The 19589-nt window shown below is 43.0% G+C and overlaps 1 protein-coding gene across 2 annotated transcripts; it reads right to left on the reverse strand.

The window, feature by feature from the left end:
• Window positions 1–11835: 11835 nt before the first annotated feature.
• On the reverse strand, window positions 11836–19200 carry LOC136436458 (UDP-glucuronosyltransferase 2C1-like). Of its 2 annotated transcripts, none has more exons than XM_066430452.1 (4): window positions 18025–19200; window positions 14331–14550; window positions 13831–14050; window positions 11836–13699 (listed from the first exon to the last, which is right to left on the reverse strand). In XM_066430452.1, the coding sequence occupies exons 1-4, from the start codon at window positions 18919–18921 to the stop codon at window positions 13417–13419; spliced, it is 1620 nt and encodes a 539-aa protein (XP_066286549.1). In that variant the 5' UTR covers window positions 18922–19200; the 3' UTR covers window positions 11836–13416. The 2 variants fall into 2 exon arrangements, with proteins under 2 accessions (XP_066286549.1, XP_066286548.1); XM_066430451.1 differs by lacking the exons at window positions 11836–13699; window positions 13831–14050; window positions 14331–14550 and adding exons at window positions 16209–16955; window positions 17350–17569; window positions 17665–17884 and having other exon boundaries at window positions 18025–19199.
• Between the last annotated feature and the right edge of the window lie 389 nt (window positions 19201–19589).

The following is a 19589-nucleotide window of genomic DNA, read 5'->3' on the forward strand; positions in this document are numbered from 1 at the left end:
TCCATCCATAAAAAATTCTTAAAGATACCAGGAAACAGACACAAACACACAGACACACACACGCACACACACACACATACACATACACACACACACACACACACACATACACACACTCACACACACAGACACAAACACACAGACACAAACACACAGACACACACACACATACACACACACACATACACACACACACATACATACACATACACAAACACACACACATAGACACAAACACACAGATACACCAAAAATAATACCTCCGTCTATCGTAAAGGTAAAGCCACAGTGACTTGATTATATGGATAAACATCAGGTCGACTCAAAGTTATACGAAAATCGGTGGCGGCACTTGGCGCAAATTCTGAAATTTGTTACTTTTTATGCCATATTTTTTGGTACATGTTAAAGGAAACCAAGGCAATATTAGGGCCCGAAAATCGGATTTTGAAAGTCAATCTATTTAGTCATTTCTATACATGATTAGTTGAAACAACATTATCACAATGTATAGCAACGTCCACTATGCAAAAATATGACGTCGGTGTAATGTGAGAACTCACTGAAAATCGTGACCGGAGTTTTTGTAGGCTCGTGAAACTAAGGGATCCTGGGATCATCGTACAGCACGATTTTGCGCGGTTTTGAAAATTCAAAGTATGATGTTATTACGCAAATGTACTAAACAATGTTAGTAAATGTCACTACCATCTAAAGATTTCAGCATTTCTTTCATATCTATTTTTGGCCCTAATGTTGCTTTGGTTGCCTTTGAATATTCTGTGCACCCTGTTGTGCAAGTTGGTCATGATTCAAAGCAAGACAAGAGTGCGGTCGTCACACCGTGAACGCAGCTTTACATTCCAAGTCACTTCGCGGCCCCGTGTGTAAACATACAGCCTGGTACTCAAACCTATCATAGCTCCCAAGTTTCTTCTGTCCTCTCGGAGGAGCTCGAAGCTATTTGAGGAGAGGACAAAAGAGACTCGTAACGTGTGGGTTTTGTGAAATTAACAACGTTGCACTTTTCTTTTCAACAGTATACGTTCGAAAATTGTGCTGAGCGGTTGATCACTTTTGCTGATATGCTGAATATTTTATATTCAAGCATCTTGTGTACACATCTTTTGACATGCATGTACTCTTTCCTGAATAATTGCCTACTTCTAGCTACAGGGGGTGGGTTTCGACCATTGCTAATTGGCCTACATAGGCCTCCTATAGTACCATTGGGATACCTTGAAAGAAAAACAAAACCTTATGCCCTTTGCTAATTATCATCATGACCATGTATTTGGGCACACAAAAAGGACGCATCGTATAATGGTTTTAGTCATAGCGATGGAAAATAATTGTTGACACTTGATGACATTCTAATATTTGTGTCTAAAAACCCTAAAATCTCTTTGCTGATCCAGAAATCAGAACGTATGATTAAGCATATACACAGATTTCTTTTTTAGGCCATGTCGATTTGATGACATGGATGACATCCTCCGGGGACCCCAAAACTGATGCAAGCGTGCGAATAACAAAAAGTTTGGCCAAATAATCGCCTTCAATATGAAATCTACGTGGTCAGGAAGGATAAACAAAACTGAACACACAGAAGATGGTATACCGAAAAATAGATTCTTCATTTCTGTTCTTTCACATCTTCTTCTTTAACTTTGGAATTGACTTTGGCACTCTACGACATTAGTATCCGTTTTGATTTACAGCATATATTTTCTAATTTTGTATCTGCTTTGTACGATTCACAGTATGGCCGAAATATTTTTGTTTGGAAACGGACAAAATTGATGCGCGCTTGGATGTCAGCCATATAATCAAAACAACATGACCTTAGGTGTAGAGCTACATTTTACTCATCGTCGTAACGTTACACAGGACTCGATGAGTAATCAGGGAACAGTCACGTATGGTAGCACCTATGGTAATATTCTAAAATGTTGTTGGTATAAGGACTGAAATTACATTTCCTTGAGTAACTTTGACATTTTCTTCAGTGACTTTGACTCCATGATTTGATGAGCGACATGTTTCGCGTGTAAATGACCACTTTTATAACAATGTGTGTGTGTGTGTGTGTGTGTGTGTGTGTGTGTGTGTGTGTGTGTGTGTGTGTGTGTGTGTGTGTGTGTGTGTGTTATGTGTAGCGTTATGTGTTTTGCCCCAGTACAGCTTGGGGGTTCCCAGTATATTGGCTGAGGGTAGAGAAGTGCGCCACATCCGTGGAACGTGGTATAAGATTATAAAGCAGAAGTCTGAGCGGACTTTGGGAGGAGGGTTGTGAAGGCTAACCCGAAACCCTAGCCACATTCGAATCCTATGTTGCATCCAGGATTTTCTCCTTATCCAGGACATTCTATGAAGCATTTCCTGGATATCCAGAACACGCCGAGAGCAAGAGTCCCACGCACGCGGTACCCCACGGAGCATAAATCCGGCGGAACACAAATGTGGCTCCACACCGTATACCCTGCATCTGCTTGGGGATTAATTTGTCGGCGGGCATTGCCAGAGACTTTGTCATTGGCAATCCACCTTCCCGCTTCACCGGGAGTCAGTGATATATGTTCTCCATTCGACACACTATCCGAGACCTAACTCAGGCAATTAACAACCTCATTCGCCGCTCAAACAGCCAATTCAAAAGATATTTACTGCTCGGGCTGTCGTGTGCCTCTAATATGTCAAACGGCCTGGGTGGAATACAAAGTTAACACCAATGCACCCACGGGAACTTTATTACGTACGGCTAGGTCACATTCATTCACCGTAAGCCGTCGAACGATTCTGATGTAGGAGAATATATAGGCAGGCTACTGCTACGGTCACATTTGCACCGGTGCCCGCAGGGGGTGTAGTCCCTGCCGGGCCCTGAAGCCAGAAATTTTTCCCGGTGGACTGCCGGACACTGGATTCGGGTACCTCTCGGTGTTCTCACGATTATCTCACGGTGTCTATTTGAACGGGTCTCGCGTTGATTTTAACTCCGTGCTAAAAAAATTCCAGGGCCCCGGCCGTGCCCCCAAAATAATCCGGTAGCCGCAGGGTGCCCCACGGAGGCTCATAAAATAGTATCAAGCATTTGCCTTTTCATTTCATTTCAATTTAATGTTCTGTTTTACCTTATACTGCCCAGAACTCCTGAATTCCTGAACTTATAAACTTGTCCGTTCTGATCGCAATCTTGTCAGAAGAAGTTCTAACCAGATGCCGCGATGAACTATCACCCCCAATTATATCAAAAGTCGCCCCTTCGAGGTGTTAATACTGCGCAGGGTTAACGCTTGCTGTGTTTGACGGTCCACTCACGTGTGCAGAAACAACTCTTATGAGAATCATACATCATTCTCGGGTAAACTGGCATGGTTTGGTGATTTTAGAGGTCTCTAGGCGTGTCGAACAACCTCAACCGTAACTCATAGGATGGATACATGTACAGTACCGACTACGAAATTGTTATTGTAGACACGCTGTTCATAGCTTGGAACAAAGTCAGATCAGTTTGCCCATATAAATTCCTGCAATTGTTAAAGATCATGCGCGTCGTTTATCATATATATTAAGAAGGAGATCTAAAACCCGAGATTTCTGTGGGGATTGTCAGGTTGATAGAACTAGACAGTTGCAAGATATTAGTCTGGCGTCTGTATAATTAGCGCTCGGTATAATTAGCGAATATTTCTCGTTTTAAATTTAGTCCGACAAAAATCCTGTTCTAAGCCTCAGTGGTTTGTCCTTAGATTTAATTGTTTTCTATGAGGGCCAGCATGGGGGGGTTCCGACAACGCTCTACGCTAAATTCGGAGGGCCGGCTTCGTAATACGCTAAATTCAGAAAGGCTCCCTACGCTCTACGCTAAATTCAGAAAGCCCCCCTACGCTCTACGCTAAATTATGGAGTGGTCGGCAACGCTCTACGTAAAATTAAAACGGCCGATTACGCTCTATGTAAAAGGGGCATGCAGGCCCTCTTCTATGGCCGGTAAGGCAGTAGTTGGAAATAGTTGGAAGCGTTGATCAAATTTCCAAGAAGCTGGTGCGATGTCTTCGCTGATGAAGGACTCCGAGATGAACCAATGACACAGCAACAGAGCGCACAGTGCCGTGCAGTGTGTCCAAATCACGACACAAACAGCAGGGAACACAGTTAATTTACCGATCGCCTGACCACATGGAATTCTCTGTCAGCCCTCAGACTGATCTATTGATTCGAAAATCACCCGTGGACATAATAAAGGATCAAGTTGCGCTTCTTACTCTGTGTTCACACACACCCACACATCTCATTAGGTCGGCTTCTCTACAGTATATATATAACCAATGTGTTTTGTACAAAGTGGAACTAGTAGTTTACAGTCACGCACACCTTTTCCACACACACACGTCTTTTCCTCGTCATGTTTTGTAGTCTGGAAGGTTTGTAGAAAGATACGATTGACTCAGAGTCTTTAGGATAAAGATCATGTACTTAGGCTTCTCTACATTATATACCTGAGTGTGTTTTGTACAAAGTGGAACTAGTTACAGTCACGCACGCCGTTTCAAGCAAAGGAACATTTCTCGAGCTTGCTATTCCGTCTAAATCTAATCATGGTCTTGTTTGTCGTGCTCTGGATACAGCACAGGGCACTGTTTTATACGATATCGATGTATCTGTATTTCATATAAGTTTTTACACCGATTAAAAGCATTTCAATCATAGGACACAATGAAAAATACTCGCTAGCAAATTCAGTAATCTCGACACACACCATTCCTGTACACGTGTTTCTGTATAATTCCGATCAGATAAGCTAAGGTATTAGACTATGCGTCAACCGTAACATTATCAACGTGACATCTGTGACATAGTGTGCATTCTGCATAGTTTTAGATAGTTGAAGCAATTACTGCAAATGCAGAAATGTTCGCGGGGATTCAATTTCGCGGTAGGGAGAAAATGGAGTGTTCGCAGTGGTTTTGAGTACGCGTTTGAAACAATAATAGCGCTACAGTCACACAATGGAACGGCTTTTTGCGGTGGTTTTAGGTTCACATGAAACATGAAACCACCGAGAACATTTCAGCATGTACAGTATTCATGTAGCGAGAAGTTGTCACAGCAGACTAATCTCCTTATTGTCATGCATGACGCCGTGTATCATCTTCACTGTCATCACCCAACTATGTATCAACTCTCTGTCCGATTATAGGTAAGACAATGTTAAAGATAAATATGATTCTTTCATGACATGTCCCGCCTATACTGTAGATAGACATAGAGATAGAGATAGATAGGAAGTTTATGAATATGATCACATGTAAATCTAGTACACACATGCCAAAGACAAGCTCAGATATTTTCCATCAGATATCTATATATGTCATGTCCCGACTTTATATCTACGTATTCGGGTCAATACATATGTAGCGCTTTGACAAAGAGAGAATATATCATAAATTACAGATAGAAACTTTTAACATACTCTATGCCAATCCGCCATTCTGCAGTCAATGTTTTTTAGAATAACGAGTATCATTTTGTATTGATTGCTTTTTTATTGTTGCTATACGTTGTACCATGTACAACTATTGAGCATTTAAGTACATTCATTCATTCATACAGAAAGGCTGCAAAATGAGCGTATGAATGCTATCTGTTGCAAAAGAAAAATTTGGGAAATGGATGCTAATATCTCAGAATACCAAAGTCAGTTCCAAAGTCAAATAAGAAGATGTGAAAGTGTAAACATATAGTTGTTCTGTGTGTTTAGTCATTTGTTCCTTCCTGACCACTTAGATTTCATAATGAAGGCAATTCTAGTGGGGGTCCACCTTTTGCTATTCGCACGCTCGATGTCATCCATATGATCAAATCAGTACGGCCTTATCTTCTACCAAAATAACCGCCTTTGATGTAACACTCGGGGTTTGCGCGAACGCTGTGGTGGCCATAGGTTAACTAGACAGACTTTGAGCTAGAACAGGAAGCATAGAATGCATACGCACATGAAAGAGCCAAAGTTACGGCCTACGACCTGACAAATTCGATGTGGTGTTCAAGTTAAGTGAAATGGGGGGTACGGTGCAGCGCAACACTCTCAGATGCTTACTGAATGAAAACATAAATGCCATTGGCATGATTTCACCACAAACGGAACAAAATACGTCTATTATGCTATGATGCCGAACAGAATCATAATCCACATTCTTTCAACGTGCTTCTCCTAAAATATTTGTTAATCACAAGCACGTAACCCAACCAGCAAAAATACACAGATGTGCCGAACATTAAAGGCTGTGGACACGACGTGACATTTCGTCCTATACATGTTGTAGCTATGGACCGGAAGTACACCGTTTCATTAAAGAGTAATTACTGGGTTTAATGACCATCATCACTGGAGGCAGGAACGTTTGCATAACCTGAGTACCATCCTCCGTAGTAACCGCTGGCTCAATCTTTTGGTTAGCAAGCGAAAAAATGGAGGCAGCGGTTACTACGGAGGATGGTACACCAGCTAAATGAATGTATCATATGTGGGTAAGACATAGAATACAGCTGCTCATGTTCTTCGAAGAGGAAAATTAGTGTAAGATATGTACTTGTTGCAAGTGTCTGGTCTTGTCTGGAAGCACATATTCGATAATATGAAAGTGAATTTGTTGTGAACAATCTGTAGTTGGGGCGTAGCTGTTAACAACAACCTTTCGGTTAGCCTCCATTAGCAGGCTCTATGGGTCGGTCTGTTTTTTTTCTGATCGAATATCATTTCTATTGCACATAGGTTCTTGTAGCGGCGCCTCGATATGCCATAAAAGCCCTGCTCACAGGGCCTGCTAACTAGGCTACTTTTCGGTGCAAAACAAATAAACCAATGACAAAACACACTGTTACCTTTGGCTAATATATTGTACAATTGGACGGCATTCTAGATTTGTAAAATAAAAACGATCTTACCATGATGTTCTAGATCCGTATACGTAGTTCTCTCTGCTACCCGCAGCCTTGGTATAGTGACTTCAATTAGCTTGTCTACACTACAGCACGGCTTGTAGTATCTCCTGTTGAACCTCAGTAGCAGAATTTTACAGACGCTCGATAGACTCCTCTGTGGTATTCAACAAAAGAAACGGCTCTGGTGCCTTGAGCAATCCTCCTGCGCTTCCACGGCGGGCGCGACGCAGCGAGCTTACTGCGCTGAAGGGTGGCGATGGACATCAATAGAATCCGCTACATCTTATTAGCCCGCCGCACATCGCCGTGGACTTAACGCTTAGTAAATGATGTGGTGAAGATAATCTCATCAACGTCACGACTGACGGGGGCAACGTCACACGCTTTGGGTAGAAGAATCACTAGGACCGAACGTAAGCCCCTAAAAAGGTAGAACACCACGCCCCCAGAGAGGGAACGTCTCCTAGCAGCGCTCATACGTGCAAACCAAACAGGTAAGGTAGAGATAATGGGATTCGTTGAGAAGCGGCCCGGCTAACCGTGTTCTAATCATTCGCCCAAGGAGTAGTCTCCCAATTTTATTCCGTCAAATTGTGAAGGTGTCTCGAAAAAGGGACTAATTACCAGACGTAGAGAGCCTTAAGGTAGCAAAGGCTGGGCGAATTTCCAAAATAATAATCTTCAAAGACATAACCATATCGTTATGCAATGGGATAAACTTTACATAACAAACGCTGAAATAATTATGACCAATTTATGGCATATCTGAGTAAGTCCCAATTATTTCAGTGTTGGTTATGTTGAGTCTAGTCTCTTTCATAATGTTATTTACCAAATAACACAGAAGAACTTTTCAGTGCATACCATCTCATTTGGTAGCTATGCAGCTCTATGTTCGTACGCTGACATAATTTTCCCCTCAGATGTTGCTATTTGACTGCAGAATCCAATGGTAGAGTTACAGTTTCCAACGCCCGGCCGATACCTTTTGGAACAGCCTAGTGGGTCACCCTGTGAGTGACGGGCGAAGACTCCGATGACAAAGGGTCAGGAGTGGTAAGTGTGGGCAATTTCGCAACCCTCCAATGACTCTGCCCTTGGAACCTGATGCATGTATCTGGATTAGTTCGAACTCATCTCCAATCCCCCGTGTAACAATGATCTTAGCTTAATTCGGTCTATAAGATATATATACCATCAGCTGGATAATAGGACGGACTTCTAAGTGATTTTTACCTCCATGAAAAAAGGAGGTATCATTTTGGCGTGTCTCGCTGTGTGCGCGTGTGTGTCTGTCTGTTTGTGTTTTCGGATATTTGTGGCCAGCTTGACTTAAGAACGGCTGGATTGATTGTGATGATATTTGGTATGTGTGGAGGGCTTGGGGAGATGAAACTCAAGTTTACGTTTGGGCCTCCTGGCAGTTATGCTTTGCACTGCAGCAGAACGTCCAATGTTTGTTGTTCATAAGCCAACATATGCAGACCCTGGTAAGATGACAGCATTAAATAGGCAGTTAACGTTATCACGGTGGGTTCGTATACGATGGAAGGCACAAGATTTAGTAATGACTGCTTATCGCCCTCGATTCTTGTCGTGACCGTCACCGAACCGATAAAGAAGTCTATATTCCCCGGGAATATTCGCTGTCTGGTGGCCGGCAATGAGCCCAGTCACCCCGCAAAGATTGTGCAGCCTTCCCACTCCCTAATGATGTACGAAAGGCACAGTCAGGCAAAAAGAAGTACATTTTATGGATAACGTCCCATCTAGGCTCTGGGTTTACCTTTTGTTTGTAGCTGTTTGTATTGCATACCCGGTAAACCGCCTCATAGCGTAACACACCAGGTTTGTATTGAACAGTACAAGATGCATACCCGGGGATATCTATCTGATCCAATCACACCGGGATGGACCCTACTCTTTTCGTGTGGTGGGTTCTTTAACGTGCTCGAGGTGCGGCTCTCCTCAAACACGTCCTATCCGAGGGACCCATTTACACCTCAGTCGAGTGGGGAAATTGTCGTTAAGTGCATTTCCCAAGGGCAGAACATCGGGACCTGTCAGGGATTGGACCTCCAGGTTCTGAGTCAACAACCATGACAACAAGGCCACCGTGCCAATGAATGAGAAACAATATTCAAATCGTTTTCTATGGTATTTTACGTCGTATATACTAATTTTTTTGACAGTTGCAAGTAAAACATACATTTTGTAAAGTTGCTGTAGTTTTGCCAATAGATAATGTGTGAATAATAAACAAGATGTCACAGGGGGTAAATCAGAAATGCTTCACCCGGTATAAACGGTTGTAGCTCATATTTCAGGGCATAATAATCATCATAAAACATAAAATCATGTATCACTGTCCACCAAACTTTAAAACATTATCATCATTTTCTTGAACGCGACGCCATTTCGAAAATCAAGCAAAACAAGGAAGACGTCGTGATTTTCTCTCATTTTACCACGGATGTTTAAAAAGTCGTCCCGTGCAGATGAAAGATGATGACAATATTTTGAAATTCAACATTGATAGAGGACGTTTTAGTTTATAGTTATGGCCCGAAATTTGAGGTATGCCCCTTTGCTCTGGATTAATCCACATCCCCTCACACACATACTTTATGATTTTTCCCTCGAACGAGTATTGTTACTGAGCACTAATCATCTTTTTTCTCACAGTAAAATAGGCAATCTTTGCTTGCGTGGCTGTCATCCACAAAGTCTATTTCATGAGGCCTTAACAACAGCGTACTGACTCCATCGCCATCCGTAATTGCCGAGAACATGCCCTGTCTTTTCCGAATATAAAGCATCATCTGGCAATTTAAGCCCGCTTTTTGATACTCATCAAATGCGGTATGTGTTCAAACCAATGACCGTTACTTTCTGGCCTGTCGCAAAGATGTTTCAGTCTGAAATAAAGTGGGCCATCTTTTGAAATGCTTGGATAAATATAGATACAACGCTGATTTGCTCGAACGTTCTAAGAAACGATGTGTTTCATCTTGTGGCCTGCAGTATACGGGGAATGCGTTTTCTGCAAAATGGCCGACAAGGATACAAAATTCAACATTACTTGTAAACCTATTTACCTAATCATATATTGTGAGTTCATACACATGCATGTACACACACACACACACACACACACACACACACACACACACACACACACTGTGCGCACAGACAAGTACACGCAAAAAACAAGAAAAATTGCAAAAAGCTTCATTGATCAACAAAAGTACAATAGTACAGATAGCACCAACTACAGATAAACTAATGGAATGATAATTCATTTTATCAATGAAAAGAAGCACAGACGCATGGAGCAATAGAAAACCGTAGTCTATGTCGCTTTTGCCGCGGCGGCTTAGATATATATACGTGAAGGCTTAAACAGCAGATACAAAACGCATATCAATCACTTAGCAATGAGTACTGTATGGCTTGACAGTAGTGTCCCATCCATCGCACATTGTACGGGTGCTCGACCTTCCATTATCGGTGCACCACCTTCTATCCCCCAGATGGCCCCGGCTGGTTCACCCTTTTACCATGTCACGCGGAGCCTAACGTGCCCATCAAGGGTGGGCATTTAGCACTGGCCAAAGAGGAATACAAGTATTTTTGTACAAAACTCGAGTAGGCTGCTTAAAAGGCGTACCAATTTGGTTTTAGCTACGAAGGTGAAGGGACATTGAAAACGAGGGATTTGAAGTGACTACAATGAACAGAAAGGTAGCTTCAAAGGTACTTACTGAGTGGTAAGGTAATGTGAATGTGCAGGGAATGATACCTTGATGACATTTGTCGTTATGCTACCTTGGAGACGGCAACGCTATTGCTTCATTGGTGCGGTATAAAGAAGTTCGCCACTGATTCTGGCTACTGGCGACATAACTCATGAATAATTGTTAATGAGCTAGCCTTATTTGGCAGAAACAGCCGTTATTTTGTTCTGAACCCCAAGTAGCGATCGATGCAAGACGTAACCTGTTTGGCTGATAACTTCCCAGCGACCTTTGTGGATTTCCACAAGATGAGCTTGTGGCAATCCTCGATCTAAAAAGCTGAAAGCTGTCTGGTGGTGACATCGCCAGTAGCCAGAATCAGGGGAGAGAATAGCAAGGCTGATGCCGGGAGATTCGTTGTACCGAGCGCTTCAACTCTACAGGTGGAGGGTGTTCGTAGGTGGATAGATACACACAGTATCGCATAGTTAGCTGGGCGACCAAACCCATACTAAAATTTAACGAGCCCAAGAGCTATCTGCCGCCGAAAGATACCATCATGCAATAGGATGTTCAGAACACAAAATATTAAAACCGGACGTTCTGCTGCAATTAACACAGAAAGCCACTAGGGTTCCACAATCGAACATGTTCTTCGTTTTATCGACACCTCCCAACTATCATAAAGATCCATCCACAACTTCTCGACTCGTGACACACACATACCTTCAAACTAAACATATCTTACAACACTACAAATCCAGAACATTGACGTTCTTTATGCCGTGTCAATGTGTCAATCTTACCAAAATTTCTTAACAGTGGCAGTGTGTGTATTCATATATCTTCTCGCAAGGCTCAACTAATAACAATTACTCCACATAATGTTTAAGATTAATGTTACTACCGGAAATACGTCAAGGGGTTATGATGTGGGGCCCTGTGGAAATATTCTTGTCATATAGTCAGCTTATTAGCAGGATAAGCTTCCCCCTCGATTCACTATCCGCAAACCGCCTACGAAAATAGCAAATAACTCCTGTCACCAAATGGCATAAAACGAGAAGGCTGTGAGCTGCATAGATTTGTGGATTAATGTGTTTGTAAGGAATAGCAAGGTTTTTCGATGAAAAGTGAAGACAGACTCCAGTTGTTGCCGTGGCCGAGAAACGATCTTTATTCCACTCTCACATGTTCTCTCCTCTGTATTCCTCGAGTCGGTCTGTCTAGTCTAACATACTGTGTTCCTAATTTTATACATTTCTCAACATCTTCAAGATTAGTCATAAAGGATGTGGTAAAGGAGTAGCAGTCTCCGGGGCAATGAAGAGCCTAGTGCCGTCTTGCACAGCCTTGTACAGTCTTAGTCATACAGCGATACACACGTGTCATGCACAGAGTACATTTCTCAGAAAACTAGGGAGGTCCTCTACTTACACATATCTGCTTACACATATTTGATATGCGCTATATTTACATGTTAACGGGCTTTACAAAAATGTATTAAGTTCTGCGTAAACATGACCATTAGATTTGATAAGCTTGCCCATCATCTTTGCGGGTTTTTAGAATTGTAATGTGTAAATCAGTGAATGTGTAGACCACAGGAAAGACCACAGGAAGAATAGCCTATTACGAGGCTAATTTTAGATCTAAATAAAACTCCAACTCTGTTGAGTTTCTTCCATTCTGATCCCTTGTGCACTGGTGGTACACCTCTTACGAAAGTCGCCGTAGAAAATCTTCTGCCATTTAATTACACAGTATGAAGACGGCCATTGTAGGGTTTATTTTGCGATGAGTAGGTTAAAGATATATGTTGACATATCCGTTTTCCTTTTACAACCTTTCCCTTTTATTCAACTTCTCATCTGCTTATATGGGGTAAGGGACTGGCAGAAAAACAAAAGTCCGGCCAGCACTCAGAAAATATCACGATCTTGCTGAAGATCCTATTCGATTTCCCATGACAACTTCGGTATTTCAGGCCCCCCTCACACTTCTGCGTATATTTATGTGCGCATGAGTTACATATGAACATTTTTTTTGCTTTAGGTAAAGTTTGCGGGGAAGAAGTTGTTTTCTATTTCAACACACCGTTGTGCAGCCTGATTATCAAACCAAAGAAATTTTCGGCCGCAAACTTTACCTAAACCAAAAAAAAAGAATGTTAATACGCAACTCACGTGGACATGCATATACACTTTACTTGACTGATCGACCATCCGCTTGAGCATGTTTGATAAACATTTAAACACAAGACAATCAGGCATCAAGGACATACAGCCATGGATACAACCTTCCTCCTCATGAAAGAGGATCTATTGCTAATAATAGTAATATCGTGTGATAATGTGTTCTGTGTGCTAAATTATATATGTTTACAACCGGCTAAGTCATGAATTAGATTTTTTGACCGTTCGCTCACAACAAAGTTGGGGTGTCTAGAGGCTGTCATTCGAAAAAAAAAACAAGTCCGTGTTGTACTAGCAAAGCCAGTGTTGTCCAAGTAAATGATTAGATCTTTAGACTCCTAACGATTTTCATTGTAACTACACTAGTACTGGTCCCAAGTAACTTGGTCCAGTGCATTTGGAACTTATTTGTGTAAGAACATTACACTACATCTGAATTTGCCGTGTATACAGAAAAAAGATTATCTCATGGTTAATAGGTCATCTTATCACCTTGCTTTGTTTGCATAATTCCTAATGTATCTCACGATAGATGTTCACTGAGACTTCAGCTTGCCGCCACTTTTACAGCAAATCTTCCTACAGAAGAACGAACAGCTGCACCACACGGTACCAAGGACAGCCGAACAGACGCCAAACAGGAACACAGCCACGTCCAGCAGGTAGTACTGGTACCACGGCAGCTCCACGGAGCGTGCGTGGAGATGGGTCAGTCGGCCATGTTTGATGACGTATTCTATCCACCAGACGGCCCGCTCCATGGGTGACTGGGGCTGGTCACGGTGCAGGCGGGACAGGCGGGTTGCGGTCTCCTGGTAGCTGTGAAGTAGGATATAAGACGGACCAAAATGATTATGAAGAATTTTTGTTTTGGTTCACGTTGTCTTTGTACGACTATGAACAGCTTGTTTAGTACCAAATCCTTCACATCCATGAAACATCAGCAGTACCTGTTGTTTGTGACAACATGAAGAATGGCCTGGTACAACTGTTCGGCGGTGACCGTGCTGAAGTCCAACTTCACCCCCAGTCCCCTGGCCACCACCCGGGCGGCGTTGGCGGGCTGATCCCCGAACAGCGGCAGACAGACCATGGGCACGCCATGGTGCAGGGCCTCGTACAGTCCGTTCGACCCAGCGTGAGTGATGAAAACTCGGGTCTTTGGGTGGGCTACAACAAATACAGCATGTTAGAATCAAAGAAAGTCATCTGCAATGTGCTATATTTATATATAGAGAGAGACTAAGAGATAGGAAACCCCGTCCCCGAGTAAAATGTATGAATATATAATTACAGACACAGAATCCCATGAATGCTTGATTTAGAAAGAGATTTTTTCACTGATCCAAGTTTTTTTCTGTATTATTGCTGTATTATCATCATTATTACTTCAAATTTTCAAATTTCTCATGTTTTAATTTTTCAACTGTTATAATCACTTAAATCTCACCTAGCAGGTCGTTCTGAGGCAGCCAGCCCAGTAGTTTGGTGTTGTTGCCCAGACCGGTCGGCTTCTCTCCCACGTACCGCCACACCACCTTCTGTCGGAGTCGGGCGAAGGCTGCCGCGAAGACTTCTTTCCTCCCCGTTGACATTGTCCGGACCATCGACCCGAAACTGACCACAATCACTCCATCGTCTCCAGCGCTCTGGACAAACGCTTCCATGTCCTGTGGAAAGATTAATCATTCATAGTGAATTTTCTTTATTTCAATCAAGGAGGTTTTATATAAAACCTCCTTGTTTCAATCGACATCCACCTATGTCGAGTTTACGTATGAGCAGAGTTTTATTCGCTACTGATCAGTAGTGTAAGAACTCACCTCAGTAAGGGGGGCGGCCACACGGACATTCAGTCCCCCAATCTGAACCATGTTAGGCATGCTGGGACGGGGAAAATCCAGCACATTGTCGGTTCGATAAAGCCACAAGTCCGTACGTAACGTCACGCTCTGAATAGTTTCATCCTCGCTGATGTAGGTACGGGCCAGTCCGTCGTACATGCTACTCGCAGCCCAGTGCCCCAACATATGTAAAAGAGTAGACAAGACGACGTTCTGAAGTCGTTGAACAAAAGTCATTTCATCGGTAAAATCGGTAAATATAGAAGGCACGTACGACAGAGGCAGCGGCACACCTGTAGCTTTTCCGTCAATGAAGAAAGAATCTAGACGCAAAACGGCGATGTTGGGTACCCGCAAGTCTAGATGGGCTGAGAGGATAGCGCCGCAAGGAAACGTGGGATCAGAAAGGACAACACTGTGCCCTGATATCCTCAGCCGATCCACCAGATTACTGTCACCCAGAAGCAGGGAACAGTGTTGTTTGAAACCTTCGGACGTAGAGATTAATGCTTTTCCTAATATGTAGGGGGACAATTCTTCAGCCGCGGAAAGCATTTGGTCTTGTATTTCCTGGAGCCTTGCTTGGGTTCCTTGGTCTTGGAATGCCTCAAACTGAAAGTCAGGCCACTCTGCCCGCCTTTTTTCTACAATGTCGCCTGAAACAACCACAGTTACGATATGACCTTTGTCCACCAAAGCACGCCCAATTTTGGCCTGATTCATCCAGTGGCTGTCGCCGGTTGGCGGGGGTACCAACAGAACCTTCTCTGCGCTGCTCCTGTGTAATACCCAGAAAAACTAGCAGAATTGCGAAAAATCGAAGCTTCCATACGATTCCCATCTTGCTGCGCTTGATTCTTTCCAAACTTTGTAGACTGTTATTAGGAGTGATCAAAGGTTATCATTCAGTACCAGTCAACTAAATCTATTTGTACCGTGGCCGACAGGTACAAAGAGCAACACACACCTACTATGGGTGCGCACACACCTACTTTGGGTACGTCAAGAACCCTAGTTTAGCTACGCGTCGACACCACCTCTTTGACTGCGCGTCGACATCCCTACTTTGGCTGCGGTGTACACACAAGAGTTCGTAAGGTAACACCTCTTCCCGGACGGTCAAAGGTCAAAGGTTAACTAGAGTTAGGGGCCTTAGATATTACTAGTAGCTGTTTCAGCAGGAATGAACGGATTTGCGTTTTTGTGTAACTTATGTGAGTGAAAATAAACATAACTAGAAAGGTAACATTTGTACGCGAATGCAGCATATTTCACTCCATCTCCCTCCCTATACAAAAATGGACTGTTCCAAAATGGAATTTAAAAAAATTCACCACGTTACGAGAATGAACTCGTCCGGTTGCATCTTCATAATGTGACTATTCCTTCATTCTCACGGTCAACAACTAGCAACATAACAAATATCATAAAGACCTATTCACAACGTTATGTCGTTCACACAAAAAATCACACAGACACAAGGCCCCGAAAACATAACTATCTTCGGAATGGTTCTTGGCAAAAGTACTTATTAAGCCGAGTATTAAGATTACATAAACTCAAACCTCAGTAAACATAGGCTGTGAGCGAAAATATCTGTGCACCATCCATGAAATCAAATCAGTGTGACCTAGGTTAGTTTTACCCCATCAGTAAACGATTAAGAATTTGAGACAACTAATAATTTGCGAAATTGCATCAAAGATACTCTGGCGTCCAAGCCATTTAGTCCAGTACATATGGAACTAAGAGGGGTAAGAACATTTTAAGATATGAATCAATTTGTTGTTTATAGTCAAGTTTTTAAGAAAGAAATAACTGCGTTGGGTCGTTATACAAAGTACTAGAGGTCACCCTTCTATGTCACTACATCATTTTTTCTCGTGTATACAGAAAAGTGAATACCTCATGGTTAATACGTCATCTTACCACCTAACGCTTATTTGCATATTTCCAAGTGTCTACTATTGCCGCTTTTACAGAAAATCTTTCCACAGATGAACGAACAGCTGCACCACACGGTACCCAGGACAGCTGAACAGACGCCAAACAGGAACACAGCCACGTCCAGCAGGTAGTACTGGTACCACGGCAGCTCCACTGCGCGTGCGCGGAGATGGGTCAGTCGGCCATGTTTGATGACGTATTCTATCCACCAGACGGCCCGCTCCATGGGTGACTGGGGCTGGTCACGGTGCAGGCGGGACAGGCGGGCTGCGGTCTCCTGGTAGCTGTGAAGTAGGATATAAATCGAACCAACATAAGTATATATATATATATATATATATATATATATATATATATATATATATATATATAGATATATAGATATATAGATATATGTATGTATGTGTGTGTGTGTGTGTGTGTGTGTGTGTGTGTGTGTCACAGTGTGTGTGTGAGAGAGAGAGAGTGAGAGACAGAGAGACATTGTGTGTGTGTGTGTGTGTGTGTGTGTGTGTGTGTGTGTGTGTGTGTGTGTTTATGTTTGTGTGTGTACAACACTGCCGTCATGAAAATTGACCTCAAACAATTCTACACCACATCTAAAACATGTAGCATTATAAACATGATTTGATGTATACAAAATCCTGTACACGTACACGCAAAAGACATCAGCAGTACCTGTTGTTTGTGACAACATGAAGAATGGCCTGGTACAACTGTTCGGCGGTGACCGTGCTGAAGTCCAACATCACCCCCAGTCCCCTGGCCACCACCCGGGCGGCGTTGGCGGGCTGATCCCCGAACAGTGGCAGACAGACCATGGGCACGCCATGGTGCAGGGCCTCGTACATTCCGTTCGACCCAGCGTGAGTGATGAAAGCTCGGGTCTTAGGATGGGCTTCAACAAATACAGCAAATTAGAGGCTAAGAAAGTCATCCCGTATATATATATATTTTCTACTTCCCACTGTTTATCTGTAATGAGAATCTTACCCAGTAGGTCGTTCTGAGGCAGCCAGGCCAGTAGTTTGGTGTTGTTGCCCAGACCGGTCGGTTTCTCTCCCACGTACCGCCACACCACCTTCTGTCGGATTCGGGCGAAGGCTGCCGCGAAGGCTTCTTTCCTCCCCGTTGACATTGTCCGGACCATCGACCCGAAACTGACCACAATCACTCCATCGTCTCCAGCGCTATGGACAAACGCTTCCATGTCCTGTAGAAATATGAATCGAACATAATGAACCTTCTTTATCTCAATCGACATCAACCAATGTCGAGTTAAGGTTTGAACAAAGCTTTATTGCCGACAGTTCCTATTGGCGGCTCGCGGCCGCGGGTAATATAAGAACTCACCTTAGCAAGGGGGGCGGCCGCACGGACATTCAGTCCCCCAACCTGAACCATGTTAGGCATGCTAGGACGAGGAAAATCCAGCACATTGTCGGTTCGATAATAAAGCCACAAGTCCGTGCGTGACGTCACGCTCTGAATGGTTTCTTCCTCGCCGAAGTACTTACGGACCAGTTCGTCATAGTTGCTGCTCACATCCCGACGCGCCATCATATGTAAAAGAGTACACAAAACAACGTTCTGAAGTCGTTGTACAAAGGTCATCTCGTCGGTAAAATCGGTAATTATAAAAGGCACGTACGACAGAGGCAGCGGCACACCTGCAGCTTTCGTGTCAAGAAAGTTAGGATCTGCATGGATAACGGCGATGTGAGGGACCCGGGTGTCTAGATGGGCTGAGAGGATAGCGCCGCAAGGAAAGAAGGGGTCAGAAATGACGACACTGTACTGGGATGCCCTCAGTCGATCCACCAGGTTACTGTTGCCCAGCAACAGGGAACAGTATTGTTTGGCCCCTTCGGACGCAGCGGTGAATACTTCTCTAAATTTTTGTTGAGACAACTCTTCCGCCATAGATAACATGTGGTTTTGATGCTCCTTGAGCCTTGCCTGGGTTCCTCCATCTTGGAATGTCTCAAACTGAAAGTCAGACCACTCTGCTCGTCGTTTCTTTGCAGTGTACATGTCCTCTGAAATTACCACAGTGACGGAATGACCTTTCTCCACCAAAGCACGGCCGATATTGGCCTGTGTAAACCAATGGCTATCCGATGGGGCATCTATAGCTGGTACAAACAGGACCTTCTCTGCGCTGCTCCTGTGTCTGATTAGAAAACCCAGGAAAACTAGCAGAATGGCGAAACATCGACGCTTTGATACGATTCCCATTTTGCTGCCCATTATTCCTTTTCAAACGACGTTGTACAAATGATCAAAGTTCACGTGACAAGTGCAAAGTGCGTACAAGTCAAAAGTACAAAGCCGTAAGTATGACTACAAGTTCTAGCTATTTAGCACATTTATTTAGTTCAGAAAAGTATTTCAGTCAATACACGTGTTAAGCACATTTACCTGTGTTAACAATTGGCAACACATCCCAACTCATCAAATCACTAATAAGGGATTGTTTACATCCCTTACTAGTGATTAAATGAGCTAGCATGCCTCTGACTCATTAAATCACTAGTAAGAGATGATTTGAATCTCTACTAGTGATTTAATGAGCTAGCTTGCCTCTAACCTATTAAATCACTAGTAAGAGATTATTTAATTCTCTAACTAGGGATTTAATGAGTTAGATGTATGCTAGCTCATTAAATCACTAGTAGATGCAAACAGTATTGTGTTACTCGTACAAAAAACACTAGCACAACTTTTTCACTTACTTCGTCTTTCGGCATCTTTTACTAGTACTAACTAAATAGATGTGTTATTGCTGAATGGTTGAAATGTGATTTGCTTCAACAGCAGTTAGGGCCTTCACGTATGTAGTTGATCGATCATATCTTACTTGTAATCTAATTATACATTTGTCTTAGCATACAAGGCTTGATCACTTCTCGTTAAAA

The sequence above is a fragment of the Branchiostoma lanceolatum genome, chromosome 6 (genome assembly GCF_035083965.1).
Source record: "Branchiostoma lanceolatum isolate klBraLanc5 chromosome 6, klBraLanc5.hap2, whole genome shotgun sequence".
Classification (NCBI taxonomy): domain Eukaryota; kingdom Metazoa; phylum Chordata; class Leptocardii; order Amphioxiformes; family Branchiostomatidae; genus Branchiostoma; species Branchiostoma lanceolatum.

What these genes read in the sequence shown, in the direction of transcription:
- LOC136436458 (XM_066430451.1), bottom strand. Translation starts at nt 18,921, where the DNA reads ATGGGCAGCAAAATGGGAATCGTATCAAAGCGTCGATGTTTCGCCATT. An exon ending in GCCTCAGAACGACCTACTGG is followed by an intron (nt 17,570 to 17,664) that starts GTAAGATTCTCA and finishes TATTTGTTGAAG; the next exon opens with CCCATCCTAAGACCCGAGCT. An exon ending in CATGTTGTCACAAACAACAG is followed by an intron (nt 16,956 to 17,349) that starts GTACTGCTGATG and finishes CCTACTTCACAG; the next exon opens with CTACCAGGAGACCGCAGCCC.